At 43.4% G+C, this 17310-nt stretch overlaps 1 protein-coding gene across 1 annotated transcript; it reads left to right on the top strand.

Annotated features, from left to right (window-relative positions):
- Nucleotides 1-1054: 1054 nt before the first annotated feature.
- Nucleotides 1055-9405, top strand: LOC311519204 (C-X-C motif chemokine 13-like; the record flags this gene model as incomplete). Its single annotated transcript, XM_084625482.1, has 4 exons — nucleotides 1055-1118; nucleotides 4875-5010; nucleotides 8588-8671; nucleotides 9372-9405. The coding sequence occupies 4 exons, from the start codon at nucleotides 1055-1057 to the stop codon at nucleotides 9403-9405; spliced, it is 318 nt and encodes a 105-aa protein (XP_084481608.1).
- Nucleotides 9406-17310: the final 7905 nt, after the last annotated feature.

A 17310-nucleotide genomic window follows, 5' to 3' on the forward strand; every position in this document is an offset into this window, starting at 1 on the left:
TTCTAGTCTATCATATCACAGCTCTGCAGCCACCACGTGCCCAGACATAAGACACAGAACTTCTGTGGTTCAGCTACCTTGAAGCACTCTTAACGCCTTTCTGCATGTGAATAGTCCCAGGACTGAGGCCTAATTCTCTTCTGTCTTATCTGGTTCACTGCACCACGCTAGCTCCCTCACAGTAAAAAATACACCTAATTCCTGTGACAAAGTCGGGCTGGGCAGCTGCAGGAGGGTCAGGAAAACAGGTGTGTTAGCCCTAGAATGCTCAAGGCCCTTTTTCCTACAAGCTGGGAAGGGGTTACTTCAGGTCAATTAGGGACACCTGAGTCCAGTTAAGGGCTGCCTGAAACCTGTTAAAACCTCTCTCCTGGTGGGGTGAGGGGGGGGGACAGACACAAACTGCTGCAAGGCTGGAGGCAGCTGGGAGATAGGCTTCTCCAGTGTGAGAGACTTGCACTCCTCCCCATAGGGGAGACACCCAAACCCAGCACCTGTTTAGGGGAAGGCCTGACACCCCAGGGCCAGCAACAGGACAACACCTGCCCTAGTGAGGGGCCAGGGAAAGGTATTCCCTTTTTTTGGTGTGTTATAGACTTTGTTTGGCAGAGGAGCACTCCTCAGGCCTGCCCCAAGGCCAACCGGGAAGGTTCTGAGAAACAAACCCCAAAGAGGGAAGACAGACATGCTCCAGAGTGAGGCTGATTTACCCCAGGCCTGGTCCCTGCCAGAGGAGGGAGCGCTAGGTCTAACAAGGCAGAAGGGGTGCCACGCCACATTCCCAATTCTAAATTTGCATATGCTCTTGTGATACTATAACCCCTAATGCCCAGAACATTTACCTCTTAAGAGGAAGGAATCAGAGAAGTCCAGGAAAGAAACTTTAAAAAAAAAAAAAAAAAAAAAGAGAAGAATTTGTTTCCGTATACTACAGGACTCTGAACAGAAAATTCCATTGTAAAGGCTAATCTCCTGCAAGTTCCCCTTTTTGGGTGGCAATAAAAAGAAGAGTCATTCAAGCTGCATTCAGTGACCTTGTCTAAGAGAGGCCAAGATGAAGAACCTGGCAGTAGTCCTGGCAATAGCCCTGATGGTAACTGACCTCCCTACACTGACTGGTGAGTAACTTTTCCCCTTAGAACTTCACTCTCTTGTATAATTTGCTTTTAAAAGGATGTAATGTTCACCATGAACCTGTCAATAAGCCCTATAAGCCATGACTCTCCTTTTGGCTTGGGTGCTATTCCTACCCCTCGATTAGTAAGACCCTGATTCAGAACGTTGAACTGTGTAGGCAGATTCTCATACCCATGCACGGATCCAGAGAGTTCCGCCTGTCACGCCACGGACAGCTCCATTTCAGTGTGTGGGGGTATGCAGGACTGGAGCCTATACTTGTATTCCTTTTTACATTACATTGTGTTATAGTGGAATATACAAACCAGTAAATAGAACTATCTACACACACACTATTTATAGTGCTTTATAGTCCAAACCCATGTACAGTACTCCCTGTTTTGCTTTTCTCCTTATAATATCCAAATCAAACATCTTTGAAAATATGAATGCAACACTGCAAATGAGACTGAGCATGCTGTATTTTTTAATTCACCAGTTTTAAATGTTAGTTATAATGAAACTATGTTAGATTATGATTTCTTTAAATGGCTGAGAAATTAAGGACAGGAATATTCATTCTATTCAGCACAGTTTAAGTGTCTTTTTGTAACTTAAGGTTTTGCCTAGAGGGATTCTCTATGTTTTGAATCTAATTACCCTGTAAGATATTTACCATCCTGATTTTACAGAGGTGATTCTTTTTTACTTTTTACTTCTATTAAAATCCTTCTTTTCAGAAACTGAATGCTTTTTCATTGTTCTTAAGATCCAAGGGTTTGGGTCTGTGGTCACCTATGCAAATTGGTGAGGATTTTTTTTACCAAACCTTCCCCAGGAAGTGGGGTGCAGGGGTTGGGAGGGTTTTGGGGGGAAAGACGTTTCCAAACAATGCTTTCCTAATAAATAAACCCAGATAAACGTTGGGTGGTGGCAGTGGAAGTCCAAGGGCAAAGGGTAAAATCGTTTGTACCTTGGGGAAGTTTTAACCTAAGCTGGTAAAAGTAAGCTTAGGAGGTTTTCATGCAGGTCCCCACATCTGTACCCGAGAGTTCAGAGCGGGGAAGGAACTTAACGCATCCAATGAAGTGAGCTGTAGCTCATGAAGGCTTATGCCCAAATAAATTGGTTAGTTTCTAAGGTGCCACAAGTACTCCTTTTCTTTTTGTGAATACAGACTAAGACGGCTGCTACTCTGAAAAATGAAACTATAGTTTGACGTAACTTGGCAAAAGGCTTGTGATTTCTCATATGGGGAGTAAATTAATATTTATCTCTCATGCCTCTTATAGTAATTCTTCCTCTCTACAACTCTAGGCAGGGAGAGATTATTGGTTCATTTTGGTTCACCAGTACTGCCACATGTTTTTTACCCTCTTGACTGGGTAAAATGAGATTAAGAAGGTTCCACCCAGCCCCTTTAAAATGACACAATTCTGTTTCTGATCAAATTTGTCTTAACCATTTTTTGCTAGTGACTTTGAATAAGAAACTTAATATGACCATTTATTAATTACATGCAGCAGTCTGCAAGTCAGCTGGCAACTCAAATCATTTTACTGGTGAAACAGATGTCAAAACATTCAGTTTTAATATCTACTGTGTAGCATCACCACAGAAACCGTGGCCCTTGATGTTTGGTTTTCTTACCTGGAACTGTAAAGTAAGAGTTGGGGGTTGATATCTGCTACTACTAAAGCCAATTGGAGTTTTGCCATTGAGTCCCATGTGAGCAGGATTGGACCTGTAATGATATTGGAAAAATTAACCTACTGCATGCTAAGCAGGGGTACCTAATTAGTCAAAGAAAATATCAAGGCATCAGTAAAATTGACCCTGATCCTGCAAAAACTTAAACACATGCCTATCTTTATGCACCGTGAGTCGTAGACTTCATTGAAGTCTATGGCACTGCTAACAGTATGTTAAGCATGTGCATATACCTTTGTGGGATTGGCACTGTTGACAATACTTTAAATCCCCAAACACTGACCTCTCCTTCCCCTCCTTTCTTGCAGTTGTCTTTTACACTCTGTCACTTCACTGCAATAACATTGCAAAAGGAATTATTACTATAACAATTATTCTTTTATTATACTTTTTACGGTACCAATCACTTATTTTGTACATAATGGTAGAACTAACGGACTGTGTAAAACATTGGGTAAATTTTCAAAAGTGCTCATATTCAAAAGTGACTTAAGTACTTGAGAGACTAATTCCCATTGAGTTTCATCTCCTAATTGCCTAATTCGTTAAAAATGTCCCTTAGCTTCTGAAATAAAAACCCTTACTACTGAAAATTAAAATGAACATTTAAAGTAATATTACATGAAAGGTTATTATGTCTTGGTTAAACTTAACAAAATTTAACTCAAACGTGGAAAAGTCTATTAGAACAAAACCAATGATTTTTTGGTTGAACCAAAAGGCAAACATTTTCATTATAAAAAGAATCCAACTCCCTAGAACAGAAGGAAAAAGTTAGAGCCTGTTTATTTTGGGGAGAGCAGGATAGTGGGTAAAATTTTCAAGAGTCCCTTTTTCAGAAGCAGCTTAAGAACTTAGAAGACTAATTTCCACTTAAATAGGTCTGGTCTATACTTAAAATTTAGATCAACCTAGCTACGAAAAACTCACACTCCTGAATGCCATAGTTATGGCAATCTAACCCCCAATGAGATGCGGCTAGGGCAATGGAAAAACGTTTCTGTTGACCTTTCTACTGCCGTTCACAGAGATGGATTACCTATGTTGACGGAAAACCCCGTCTGTCGACGTAGGAAGCATCGATGCGATGGCATGATACCAGCATAATTGCAGCACTGCAGCTGCAGGGTAGATGCCTTTAGGCTCCACATTTCAGCATCTATCTCCAATTTTAACGTTCTTCCAAACTAGTTACCTCCAAAGATATCTCACCTCTGTAAATACAGTACAGTGTAATAGACGGGCTTGAAGGAAACCTTCACTGCTTCTTCCACCTTTTAACGTCTTTGTCCCCAGTCCTGTAAGTTACTCCCTGCAGGCAGACTCCTGTACCCATGTGGAGTCACTCACAGGATCGGGGCATTTGTTAGTTTACATCTGAACTGAACAGGTCTGATCCTGAAACTGATTGCACGTGGGTCGGCTACTGGGCCTCTGTGAAACCCCGCTGATGTCCATGGAGCTCCATGAGCCCCAGCAGTCCTTCCACACAGCCCTGTAATGGGCATAGAATAAATGTATTATTCCATGGGCATAGAATAAATGTATTATTAATTACTTGTATTGTGGTAGAGTCTAGAAGTCAGGGCACCAATGTGCTAGGCACTGTATAAGCAAAGAGCTAGATTATGAACTTTTCAGGGCAGGGACTAAGTTTAAGACTGTAGACAACAGATAAATACAAACAAACCAACCTGCGGCATAAGGAAATGATGAAATGATATTAGTGAGCATGATAAATGGTGCTCATAGCATATGAGTTGCCTAACCATTGTAAAGTGTTCTGCAGGTATCACAAAAGAGAGAGAGTTTGAAGGAGGGCATCAACATACCCTCAATTCCCATTCCGCTTTCCCTCACACAGCTATGGCTCACAGTCAAAAAGACAGTGATGTAAATTCAACAGTTATTTTCATTAGTGTTTATTCGTTTTGAGGCTAGGTTATTTTTGATGTGCTCTCTGTAGTAGCTTAGAATGGGTTTGGGCCTTGGCAATTTTTGGCTAACAGAGACAAATAGATCGTTTTGTTCAACGCTTCCTGTTGCAGGTCTACCAATGGAAAGCCTTCTACTCAACCGGAGATGCAGATGCCGCAAGCAAACCTCAGAGGTTATCAGTGCTTGGAAGATTAGTTTTATTGAGGTGATTCCTCAGGGGATTCAGTGTAGAAGAAAGGAGATTATGTAAGTGGGAACTCCAATGACCCTCAATTTATGCAATTTCTTTTGTCATTCATTTACTGAGTAGTTTGCGTGATCAGTTCTCTATCCAGGGGTTGTTTATACATGTCCTGGCTCAGCTCTTGAGATCCTGCCAGACCTCTTGCAGATTAACTAACAGATTCCACTGAATCTGAGACCTCTATGCAAGAAGAGGCAAGAATTGCCCCTAGCAAGGATGTGAAATGCCTCTATTCACTTTAATGGGGTGTGACCTCTGAATCCTCACTGGCCTCGTCTAAACTAAGGAAAGGTGCATTTTAAAATGTGTTAGGTCTTGTTTCTGTGACATCTGCCATCTTGGCCAATGTACCAGATACTGAACTGGGGACCTCCAGAGGTAAACACATGAGTCTCTACAGCATGAGCTAAAATGCCAGATTTTGTAGCTAGGGGCCATAGTGAACTCGCACTGACCACTGGATTACCTCTACAGACACAAGTTGCACTGGTGTCACTAAAATAGTGTAAGCCTGATTTAGTTGAATCCAGTGCAAGTCTGTGTGTACTTTTACAAGACACACTTATAATCAATTTAAAACTGGTTATACCAGTATGACTTAGCTGTAAATGTACTGAGGTAAGTTAAACTGACGAGCCAAATTTATATCCAGTTATCCACAGAGCGGTTTGCACCAGTTTAAAATAACGCTATTTTAAACTTTTTTTATTTTATTTATTTTTTTATTTTGAAATGCAAAAAACCCAGCACCTATCCGCCCCCATAAGGCAAGCCTGCCACAACCACAAAGCAACTCCACAACCCACCCCCAACCTCTTCTCACCCTTGTGTGACTCTCGTTCTCTCTCACACACACATGCTGTGCACTCGCATGTTGGTGGGCAGACAGCTGTTGTAGTTCAATAGTTTTGATCTGTTATCTCAAAGTGCGGAAGTGGGAACGCTGCAGAATCTTTAGCTGGCCACAGAAACTCTTATCAATCGATATCCCAGTGCACTGTGGTGATAATGCAGATCTTTAGACTCATGGGAAAAAAACAAACAAACAAACCCGGGAGATGAATTTATTTTTCTGGCAACTGTCAAATCCATTTAAAAAACAGCCCCAATCCTGTGAGTTACTCCATGCGGGTACAGGAGTCAAATAACCAACCTCTGCCCTGTGTTCAGGGGACCTGGGGCCCAGCTCCGTAGCTCAGGGGGTGAGGTAACCCTAAATTGCATCTTTAGTTAAACTGGCACAGTGTGGGCCTGGTACACCCTCGAGAGTTATAACAGATACAGCTATTTCAGTTAAGGGGTGTGATTTTATATATTTTTTTAACTGAAATAGTTTTACCAGTACAAGCCCTCGTATGCGTCAGCCATAGCAGTATAAAGGTGCCTCAGACCAGTATGGGCTATTCCCCTTCCTTGTACAGGAATAGCTAGACCCGTATAAAGCACCTCTACACCAGTATAACCCACCTGGGTAGGCTGTACTTTACCTCTGACTATACAAGTAAAGTTGCACAACTTCATAGACAAGGCCTTGGTGTGTTAGGTCAGGCTTTAGCTACCAAGTTTTAATTAAGTGATCTTTCACATTTAGCAGTGAGAGCGGACAAGTTTTAACACCTTTAAAAAGAGAGGAGACCCCAGGGTTGAAGATGGCCAGCTCACTTCCCCCCTCCCTTTTTTTTTTTCTTAAGAGAACTTAATTAGAACAGGTTAGCTGCCACACAAGGAACCCACAGATGCTTTTTCCTAGTCTAGACAAAGTCGGTGTCTCAGGGCTTGCCTGCACAAGAAATGTTTCCAGTTATATCTGAGGAGTTAAACTTCTATAGCCATACTGGGATAACTCCCCGCACAGACACTTTTAATCCAGAATAAGAGTAGCTTTCTCCAGTTTAGTTTGAACTCCTTCCAAAAATTACATAAACTAAACCAGAAAAAGCCGCTCGTATTCCAATTAGTGTCCATGCAGGGAGTTATATCATTAAAACTTTTAATGTTTTAAATTCACATTTTAGCTTAATGGTATAAATTTCCTGCGTAGACAAGCCCTGGCGCAAACCCCTCGGTGGACACTATGTTAACTTGATGTAAACATGGCTCTTGTCAGTTTAATATAGGCCATATTTGCACTCAGGAGTAGCCCTGACTGAGCACGCAGGATACCTGCCCCTCTGCTCCCCCCTAAGTGTTTGTGGCCCCATTGGAACTCAACTTAATTAGTTGCCAGTTAATTCAAGTTAGCTAGCACCTTTGTAAATGCTAATTTAGACACTGCACAAATTTTTGTGGTTTACTGTAGGGCTCTGCCTGGGGTACATCACAGCTGTGTGTGTCCTGGAACAAACATTTGCAGAGAGTATCTAAACTGTCATTTACAGAGGAGTTGGCTAAAATGAGTTAATTGCCAATTGTTACTTGAGTTATAACACAGCCATAAACTCCTCTCCCTACATACCCTAAGTGTAAACAAAGATATTCAGAGATTTGCACCAATTTTGCTAGTCAGGATTTAACCTTGCTTAAAATAAGGTAAACCCTGCTTCGCTGAAAGCCCCTGGCACGTGTTTGTCAACACTTAGGCTATATCTTCACTGCGGAGTGAGCTGGGGTGAATAGCAACTGAGTCAGCCATGCGCAGGTGTAAACAGCCACACTGCGAAATCACACCAAAATCTACTACGTCCTCACTGGGCCTGTGCTCCCCAGTGTGTCGCACAGACCTCTGGGGGCATATCACGTGGTTCCTGTGCAGTAAGAACTGTGTTCTTTGAGCTGCTCTATGAATCTTTCCTAATGAATTGTGGGAGAACTTGTCTGTCCTTCTGGGCACCGAGAGCGAAATGTGAGAACTTTGAGCGAAATTAAGGACTATCCGTGCTTGAGTGGTTTAGCCTGCACCTTGGCTGCAATGTGGGTGTGTTACTGGCATGAGTGAAGGCAACACCTGAGATTTAACCCACACCCCCAGCCATGCCAGCTAGCCCAGGTTTAGAGCACCACCATCAAACCTGGGTCAGAGCTTTTTGTGTGGACAGCAGGAGGGTTGGGGCAGCAGGCATGTAAGAACCCAAGTTAACTCTGACATGCCCTGAGGGGTCAGCACCGGTGCACTGCACTGAATGCTGAAATTGCCAGTTCTACACACCCAAACCCAGCTCCCACTTCAACACTGCAGAATTACTCAACTGCAGTGGTGGATTAGCCACTGGCCAATGGGACCTGTGCCCGGGGGCCCCGGCCAATTGGGTGGTCCTGGAAAATTGCGTGTCCCCACACCCCGACCTGCTCCGCTGGCGCTCCTGTGCCGGGGAGCAGGGGAAGCCCCTGTGCCCCGATCGCGCTCCCCAGCAGCAGTGCCGGGTAGGCAGGACAAGTCCCCGTTCCCTGGCAGGAGTACCAGGTAGGGTGGGGGGTGGGAGGGATTGCAGGCTAAAGGGGTGGGGAGGGAGCCCCCACTTGCTTTGGCCCAGGGCCCCACAAAACTGTAATCTGCCTCGGCTCTTCTCGCTAGGTGACCGCCTGGAAGATGTCCCAAGGATTGATATTATGAGACGCTAAAATGACCCCATTATTTTTCAGACTTACCCTGAAGAATAAACAGAGAGCCTGCGTGTATCCCAATGCACCATGGATCCAGATATTGCTTCATAAGCTGATGCAGAGGTACTGTATATGCAGTAGCCAATCGCCACCTTCCAGTGGGCACCTTGAGAAAGAGGTGCAAGACTACACAGCAAAATAGTTTTGTTTCTCTGGCTCACCAGTTCATACTGAAAAACAGCCAGGGGTCTACAGGAGAGAGGGTGAGGAGTCTAATCATACGCAAGTTGCTTTTGCTGCCACTCGACATTCAGAAGAATCTAGCAATATATTATATTCTGCCACTTCAAATTCCCTTCCCCTGCAGAGACCAGCCCCTAGTGCTATTCTGCACCATTAACCCGCTGCTACGTTCTACACTTGGGGGAGCAGTATTTCGGGGGGGGAGTGCGGGGGGGCTTGGAAGAAAAAGAGCGTTATGCAAACGCTCGGCATCGCCCAAGAGATGATTCATTTCAGAGAAGCTTGGAAATGGGGGCGTAAGACGTTTCGTTCCCGAACGTCTAGGCATCAGAAACAGGTGCCTGGATAATTAACCCACATTCCCCCCCTATCACTACCGGCATTCAAACATCACAGGCCCCACAGTGGCAGGAACAGAGCGTGAACAGCCCCCCTGTTCAGAGACACTGTGAATTGCCATTTGCAATTTGCCGTAATTGACGCCTGGTTTGGATACTTTTAAGTAACTAAAAACAGTTGCTGCCTTCTTTTCAAAAAAACAAAAACAAAACCAACTTTTTTTTCTCCCCTCTCAAACCAGTAACAGCATCAGTGCAGTGCAAGTCCTGGACTGACTTTTCCCAGCAAAGGGAACCGAACAGAAGCCGGCTGACTGAGGGACTGAAATTCCTTTCCTGGAGGGCAACGGTTCACTGATTTCCCAACTACTATTACAACCTGCTATACTATTTTTTACTCTACTACGCATGTTTAAGGGCTGCAGTTTGAAACTCTATAGTTAGTTGTGATTGCCCTCGTCAACCTCAGGGGAAAGAGTGCAGATTTGCGCCGATTTTGATCGGAACAGTAAGCATGAACGCTGCCTTGTGAATGCTTAATGTTGCTATTGAGACACATACTGTGAAGAGCTTAGCTCCAAATATGTTGCGGGGAGGATTCGAGTGGACCCTCCCTATTCCTGCATAAGTTAACTATTGAATAATGAGTAAAGTGTACTACTGTACCCTACAGCATAGGGTAAAACTCCTCTTCTTCAGCTGTCAGTAAAAGCACATCGCTTCCCTCCTGCTAGCTCGCACGCTGCTACTTGGCACCTCCTTTCAAGCTCTATGTAACTCTGTCTCCTGACCACCTCTAATCATAGACCCTCAACTCCACCAGTGCTTCCACCCATTTGTCAACGTCTTGAACAACTGCCTCTGTGTCGTCTTCCACACGGCCCCCTAGGCATGGTATGACCTCTGAGTGTCCATCCGCCAGGCTGTAAGGACAAGGCCTGGGTCTGCAGCCATATTGCAAGGCCTTTGTCTGCAGCCATGTAAAAAGAGCAGCAGCCATTAGCTGAGAAGCAGGACGTCGCATCCTCACAGTCCATCTAAATTACATTAAAAAAAGGTAATATCAGGTTGTTAAGGAGTCCTAATGGCCCCCACTATCACCAGATAAAGAAACAGATCTTAAGGTGGTTAAAGAAAACTTAGTTTGATGGCCTTATCAATAGCGGTGGTGGTGAAATCCGCTTTCCTTTCTTGTTTTGTCATTATGGTCCTTACTTCCCTATTGTTTGTCTGTATGATCTCTGTCCCGTTCTTTAATTGTTTCTGTCTGTTACATCATTAATTTTGCTAGGTGTAAATTAATCAAGGTGGTGGGGTAGGATTGGTTAGAAAATTTTGTTGGGATTGTTGAGAAAAATTTTAGTTAAATAAGTGGTTAAGGTATAGCTAAGCAGGGCTCAAGTTTCACTGTGTAAACTGGGTCTAAAAGGAAGTTCTTTGGGAACAAACTCCAGGACACAGCCCCAAGAACAGAGCTGCCAGACCTCAACACTCTGCCAGTGACACCATGCAGAAACTGGAGTCCCCAGATGGACCTGATCCTGACCGGCCCTCAAGTTCATCTGCCTGGCTGGGAGTGGTGAGCACTGCATGTGTCGTGTGTGCATTCTGTTTTCGGTGCTTGCTCATAAATAGAGGATAAGGCTTTTTCACTGGTAAAAGGTCCTGCAAACCCACAGAAAATTACACCCTGAACCCTAGGAATTGGGTGAGGGTGGGTACTTCAATTGACAGGGTTACGCCCGAGCCCTAGGAACGGGGTAAGGGTGGGTGCCCTAGAGTGTGCGAGTAACAGAGAATTTTGTGCAGGTAACAGGCCCTAGCCTCTCTGCTTTTCAGTCCCTCTTAACTCACTTCTGCCATGCTGTCTATAGTGAATGTTGTAGATTTGTACAGAAACCCCCCCCCCATCCTCACCCCAAACCCTTCCCTAATCTCTGTCAACCTGCCTCTTCTTAGACTGCATCTCCTTAGGACAGGGGCTATACCTTCTTGTAGCTCTAGAAAGAGCCTAAGGTATTGAGGCTACTACTGCAAACAATGGAGTATTGAGAGTCTTATTCAAGCAGTCACCCTGACCCACTTGAGTGTTAGTAAAACTCAAGGTAGACTAGCATTTCCAGTACAGAACCCATTTTTCCAGATGACATGATTTGACTGTGTAAAACTTCTATGTGTAACAAACCCTGCTTCCACAGCCCTCATGTATGTTTCTGGTCTCTTCTGGCTCACACATAGATTAGTTACCTAAGTACAGGACGCAGCAGGGCCGAGGAGAGAAACCGAGGAGGCACCTCCTCTGATTGATCTTTGATCCTTGTCTGTGCTCCAGGAACTTTAGTTTCACCTGTGGGGTTAGTGGGGGAGGACTATTACCCTAGGCCAAGGGCCACCTTGTAAGAGAGACTTATGGACCAATGGCCCTTTCCCCCCACAAGTTGGTTCTGAGAACATCCTCTGGTGCCCAGCCAGGGAGGACTCCATGAATCACATCTGTGAGGCCCTGTTTTAAGGAGTAAGTATATGGTCAAGTGCTACTCCCTACCTTGCTCATACATGCCAGATGGTAGCAACAGGCTTTATTAAAAGGTAATACTCTTCATGAAGAAACTCTCTGCTTTCCCCCCTTGCAAGTTTGAGTTCTCATTATTAGATCTCTGATTTACAGCAGGTTCTAACCAAGATCCCCATTGTGCTAAGTGTGGTACAAAACACAGAGTAAGACACAGTCCCTGTGTGCCCCAAGCAGTTTACAAAACAGAGGCATGGAGAGGGGAAGTCACTGCTGGTCAGTGGCAGCATAGAAAACAGCACCAGGTGTCCTGACTCCCAGTCCCAGTGGCCTATCCATGTTCTCACTCCTGTGAATATTTGTGTTCCATTCATTACCATGCTATTTGAGCCACCTGTTTGGGTAAGCAGAAACATATGTAGGATGCTGATCTGGATCAGTGCATTTCACTTCACAAAAGTCATTAGTGGTGGTACAGACTGCTATGCGATTACAACTCTGCTGTTACCAGATACAAAACTAGACTGGCTTCTCTTTTCCTTGAGTTGCCATTTCTGTTCTGATTGTATGGCATAATGTACAGTACAATTAAAGTGCAATCATTTATGCACTTGGTGGTTTCAGATTTGGTTCCACTGGGATTTCAAATGAAAACTTTGAAGAAAAACAAACATGCAGGTGAAGTTTCTTTAGGTAAAATTGCCTAAGGCAGCCACCTCATTCCAATGCAATTATTACTCCATAAGATGTAGTTCTAAATAAAAGCTCCCTATTTTATGAAAACAGCTGGGTACATGATCCTGCAAAACACACATTCCTTCTTCCCTCCCATTCAGCGAGAGTTTGTATTAAATCCTTTATCCATTACCTTGCTCAGCTGTATGTAGTAGATAACCCTAGTCCTACAGTTTCCTGAGGTCTAATCTAATTAATTAAGTCCTCTTTTTAAATGTTTTTTCCATTCATAACTCAAAAGTGGCCGGCCACAAAAACTTCAATGTATATTTTAAACTCTCAGTCAACAACCATTAGGCTTCTCTGTGAATTATTTCTCTTTCTTCCCCTTAAAAAGAGGATCACACCACAGGTTATTCTGTGGTTTTAAAGGAAACCTTTAAAGGAAACCCAGAACTTGGCCAAGATTTAACAAAAAAATATTTTGGATACATAACCCGAGACACTTTAAAGGGGTCTGATTTTCAAGACGTGCTGCCCCCTGCGAAGAAAATCAGACCCTTTTAATGTGTCTCAAGTTGAGCACCTAAAATCACCCATCACTTTTGAAAACCTTGACCAAAAGTGGGACTGGCCGCTATCCTGAGCTTTTGGCTGTTCACTCTGTTGTTCCTTGTTGCTGGTATCTGACTTTCCCAGCCTTTGATTGAAGGTGGCAGGAACTGCCACAATCGTCACTTTCTTGTTACTCAGGACCGGCTCTGGGTACCAGCAAAGCAAGCATGGGCTCGGGGCAGCACAATTCCAGGGACAGCATTCCAGCCCCCCCTTTTTTCTTTTCTTTTTTTTTTTTTTTTTGCTTGGGCAGTTGTGCTCTCGGAGCTTGGGATGGCAAATTTTTTGCTTGGGGCAGCAAAAAACCTAGAGCCAGCCCTACAGTTACTCCCCGCTGATCCCTGCTTTTTACAAGAGATCACCCAGCAGCACTACCAAAAGGAAAGTATAATTAGGCAGGCCAAAAAAGAACTTGAAGAGCAACTAGCAAAAGACTCAAAAACCAACAGCCTAAAAAAAAAATTTAAGTTCATCAGAAGCAGGAAGTCTGCGAAACCATCAGTGGGATCCTGGACGATTGAGGTGCTAAAGGAGCACTCAAGGAAGACAAGGCTGTTGTGATTAATTCTTTGTATTGGTCTTCACTGCAGAAGATGTAAGGGACATTTCCATACCTGAGCCATTCTTTTTAGGTGACAAATCTACGGAACTGTCCTGGATTGCTGTGTCAGTAGAGGTGGTTTTGGAACAGATTGATAAAATAAACAGTAATAAGTCACCAGGAACAGATGGTATTCACCCAAGAGTTCTGAAGGAATTCAAATATAAAATTGCAGAACTAACAACTGTGGTATGTAACCTATCGCTTAAATCAGTTTCTCTATCAGATGACTGGAGGATAGCTAATGTGACTCCAGTTTTTAACAAATGCTCCAAAGGTGATCCTCGCAATTACAGGCTGGTAAGCCTTACTTCTGTACCAGGCAAATTGTTTGAAACTATAGTAAAGAACAGAATTATCAAACACATAGATGAACACAGTATGTTAGGGAAGAGTACACACAGCTTTTGTACAGGGAAATCATGCCTCATCAATGTATTAGAATTCTGAGGGGAGGTCAAAAAGCATTTGGAGAAGGGTGATCCAGGGGATCTAGTGTACTTAGACTTTCAGAAAGCCTTTGACAAGGGCCTTCACCAATGCTCTTAAGTAAACTAAGCAGTCATGGGATAAGAAGGAAGGTCCTCTCATAGATCAGTAACTGGTTAAATGACAGGAAACAAAAAGGTAGGACTAAATGGTCAGTTTTCAGAATGGAGACACAAACCACAGTGTCCCCAGGGATCTGCAGTGGGACCAGTCCTGTTCAATATATTCATAAATTATCTGGAAAAAGGGTTAAACAGTGAGGTAGCAAAGTTTGCAGATGAAACAAAATTACTCGAGATTGCAGGCAGTTTTGGACTTAACTAAGTTACAAGGTTCACTAAACTGGGTGACTGGGAAACAAAATTGCAGATGAAAATCAATGCTGATAAATGTGAAATGATGCATATTGGAAACCATAATCCCAACTACATATAGAAAATGATGGGGTCTAAATTAGCTGTTATCACCCAAACATCTTGGAGTCATCATGGATACTTCTCTGAAAATATCTGCTCAGTGTACTGTTATACCAATAAAATAAAAACCAGCAGGATCTTATTAAAGGGGAAAAGGCAAAATGCCACATTTATTGTGAATACAGAAAAAATCAAAGTAAGTAGTTAGTTATAGCTATAACATTCCATTCAATTTCATATTTATTCACACATTCATTCATACACACACACACACAGGTTCTGCAAGGTTATCATCATAGTTACCAGCCTTAGAGTTGCTCATGCCAAGCCACTGGCCAGGTGGCCTGGCCATGAGGAGGGAACAGGGCCTTGTCAGATGCTCATCTGATGCTCCTGGAAGTTGGTTTGCAGAATCAGACCCCAAAGTTCTCACTTTCTAGAGTCCATTTTTATAGGAATTTATTCCTATGCCAGTCTATGGGAATTGCTTCATCTTGCTGTTGCTGAATCAATCAGCAGATGGCACATTCCTGATGGCTCCGTGCTGCCAGATGTTATCTTGTTCTTTGGTTCTCCCATCCTTGAGGCTGTTGGGTGGATTTCAGTCTGCCCTCCGGGGGTCCTCTGGTTGTGTCCACTTGACGCATTCTTCAGCCACTGGACACTGGATTCTTAGGCTGGCACCTCCCTGATCATTCAGTTATTACCCACACCAAGCATCCATCCACATACAAGCTCTATCTCTATTTTAATCACAATTGTTAACAAAGCGAGATGAATACAACAGAAGGGCGGGGAGTCTCTGGGTGCTGTTTCTGTTATTACAGAGTATTGCTTTGAGTCTCTCTCTGTGTGAGTAGTTGTTGTTTCAAAGAATTGCTTTGAGAACAGACTCTGTCTTAGAATGTACTAACACAATTAGCAGATTGCAAGTTTCACACAGAGGGAGAGAAACAGTACCAAAAACCAAGAGACCTCTTAATTAGTAATACCCTGGAATTTAAACTATGGGGAATCAAACTCATTTGTGATTTTAATACAGAACTTCTTTAATATGATCCAACAGTACAGCAACAGTCAAAAACGCTAACAGAATGTTAGGAACCATTAGGAAAGGGACAAATAATAAGACAGTAAATATCATAATGGCACCATACAATAATCCATGGTACACCCACACCTTGAATACTGCATGTAGTTCTGGTCGCCCCATTTCATAAAAGATATATTAGAAATAGAAAGGGTACATGATAGAGATCTATAAAATCATGAATAATGTGGAGAAAGTGAATAAGTGTTATTTACCCTTTCACAGAACACAAGAACCAGGGATCACCCAATGAAAGTAGTAGGCAACAGTTTAAAAACAAACATAAGGAAGTACTTTATACAACACACAGTCAACCTGCGGAACTCATTGACATGGGATGTTGTGAAGGCCTGAAGTACAGCTGGGTTCAAAGTTCATGGCAGATGAACTGACCAAATACCACCATGCCTACATTCACTTAATATAAAGGCGATCTCTCCTAGGTGCCCCACTACCTCCTGAGTTCCTAAATCACTTAGGTTAAAATTTTCAGAAAAAAAGAGTCAGACCCATTTTTAGAAGTGATTTAGAAAGCTTTCACGTAAATCACGGATATATTTTCCTACACACAATTGACTCTTAATCCTAGAAATTTATCATGGTAAAGTTTTCCAAACATGACTTATTACCGTAAGTCTCACTGAAAGTTGTCTTCCTCCTCCTCCTTCTGACCCGGGTCGGAATCGGAGAGCTGACCCAGGTCAAAGAGGAGTGTTGGGATTTATGGTGCTGGTGGGAAACACTTGGTGCTTTGCACCTCTGAAGATGAAGGGAATCTGGGGGATCCCTGAGAGACGAGAAGGACAATTTAAAAAAAAACAAGCACTCGTCAAACAATTAATTACAGCATGACAGTGCAAAATTCATTGGTCCCAGTGAAGGAAAATCAGTGTATAAACAGGGTGCCTTGCCAAGCCTTCCCCGGAGCATCTTGTCGTGACCGACAGAACTTGGCTCCTACCGTGTGTGTGTGTGTGTGTGTGTGTATACATATGCTAATTGTTGTATTTCCAATACATGTGGCGTATTGCCTTTGCCCCTGAAAAAGATCCCGTGTGCTTCTTATAAGCATAACACAAGGTCTGATACCACCTGAGCCATAAAGCTGAGAAACAAATGCTTGATATCCCTGGAAAGTTGCGACTCTAATCCCAGCAGGTTGTGAGACATCAGACCTTAAGAAAAAAAAAGTCACCACCTAAAATTAAAAGTTACATTGACACTTTAAATAGTAAAGTTTGCTCTCCTCGTGCTCCTTAGTCACCACATTAATAGCTAATCTCTCAAACAGGCAGGATATCACAAGGTGACTACTGGGTCAAAAATGAAGCAGGAAAAGCCCGGCAGCAATCAAAATAATGCATTTATAAAAAGTCTGCTATCTAGTTACAGGCCAAGACCAGAAAGTTAAAGCACTGGACTGGGACTCCAAGCTCCCTGTGACATCTGGGAAAAGTCACTTATGCCCTGCGCCGCCATTCACCTAGTTGTTGAAATGGGGACCATACTGCCCTCCACAGCTTGCAGTCTAAGTAGAAGAAACACTCCATCTCCACGTGCATGCTCCCTCCCTCCCTCCATGTACCACTGACCTCAGTTCAGGCCTCAAGGATCTACTGTAATACAAATAGTCAAAATGCTTGTGCTGGTGGGTGCTATTGCTTCTAGACCCTGTAAACTTTCACAAGCACTGAACCTGCTCGCACAGTGGCATCACTGTTGAGGACGATAAGCCACCCTTCCCTTTAGCACTGAGCAGATGCTACAGAACAGTAACAAGAGA

This window comes from Lepidochelys olivacea (assembly GCF_965140295.1).
Source record: "Lepidochelys olivacea isolate rLepOli2 genome assembly, chromosome: 4".
Taxonomy (NCBI): Eukaryota; Metazoa; Chordata; order Testudines; family Cheloniidae; genus Lepidochelys; species Lepidochelys olivacea.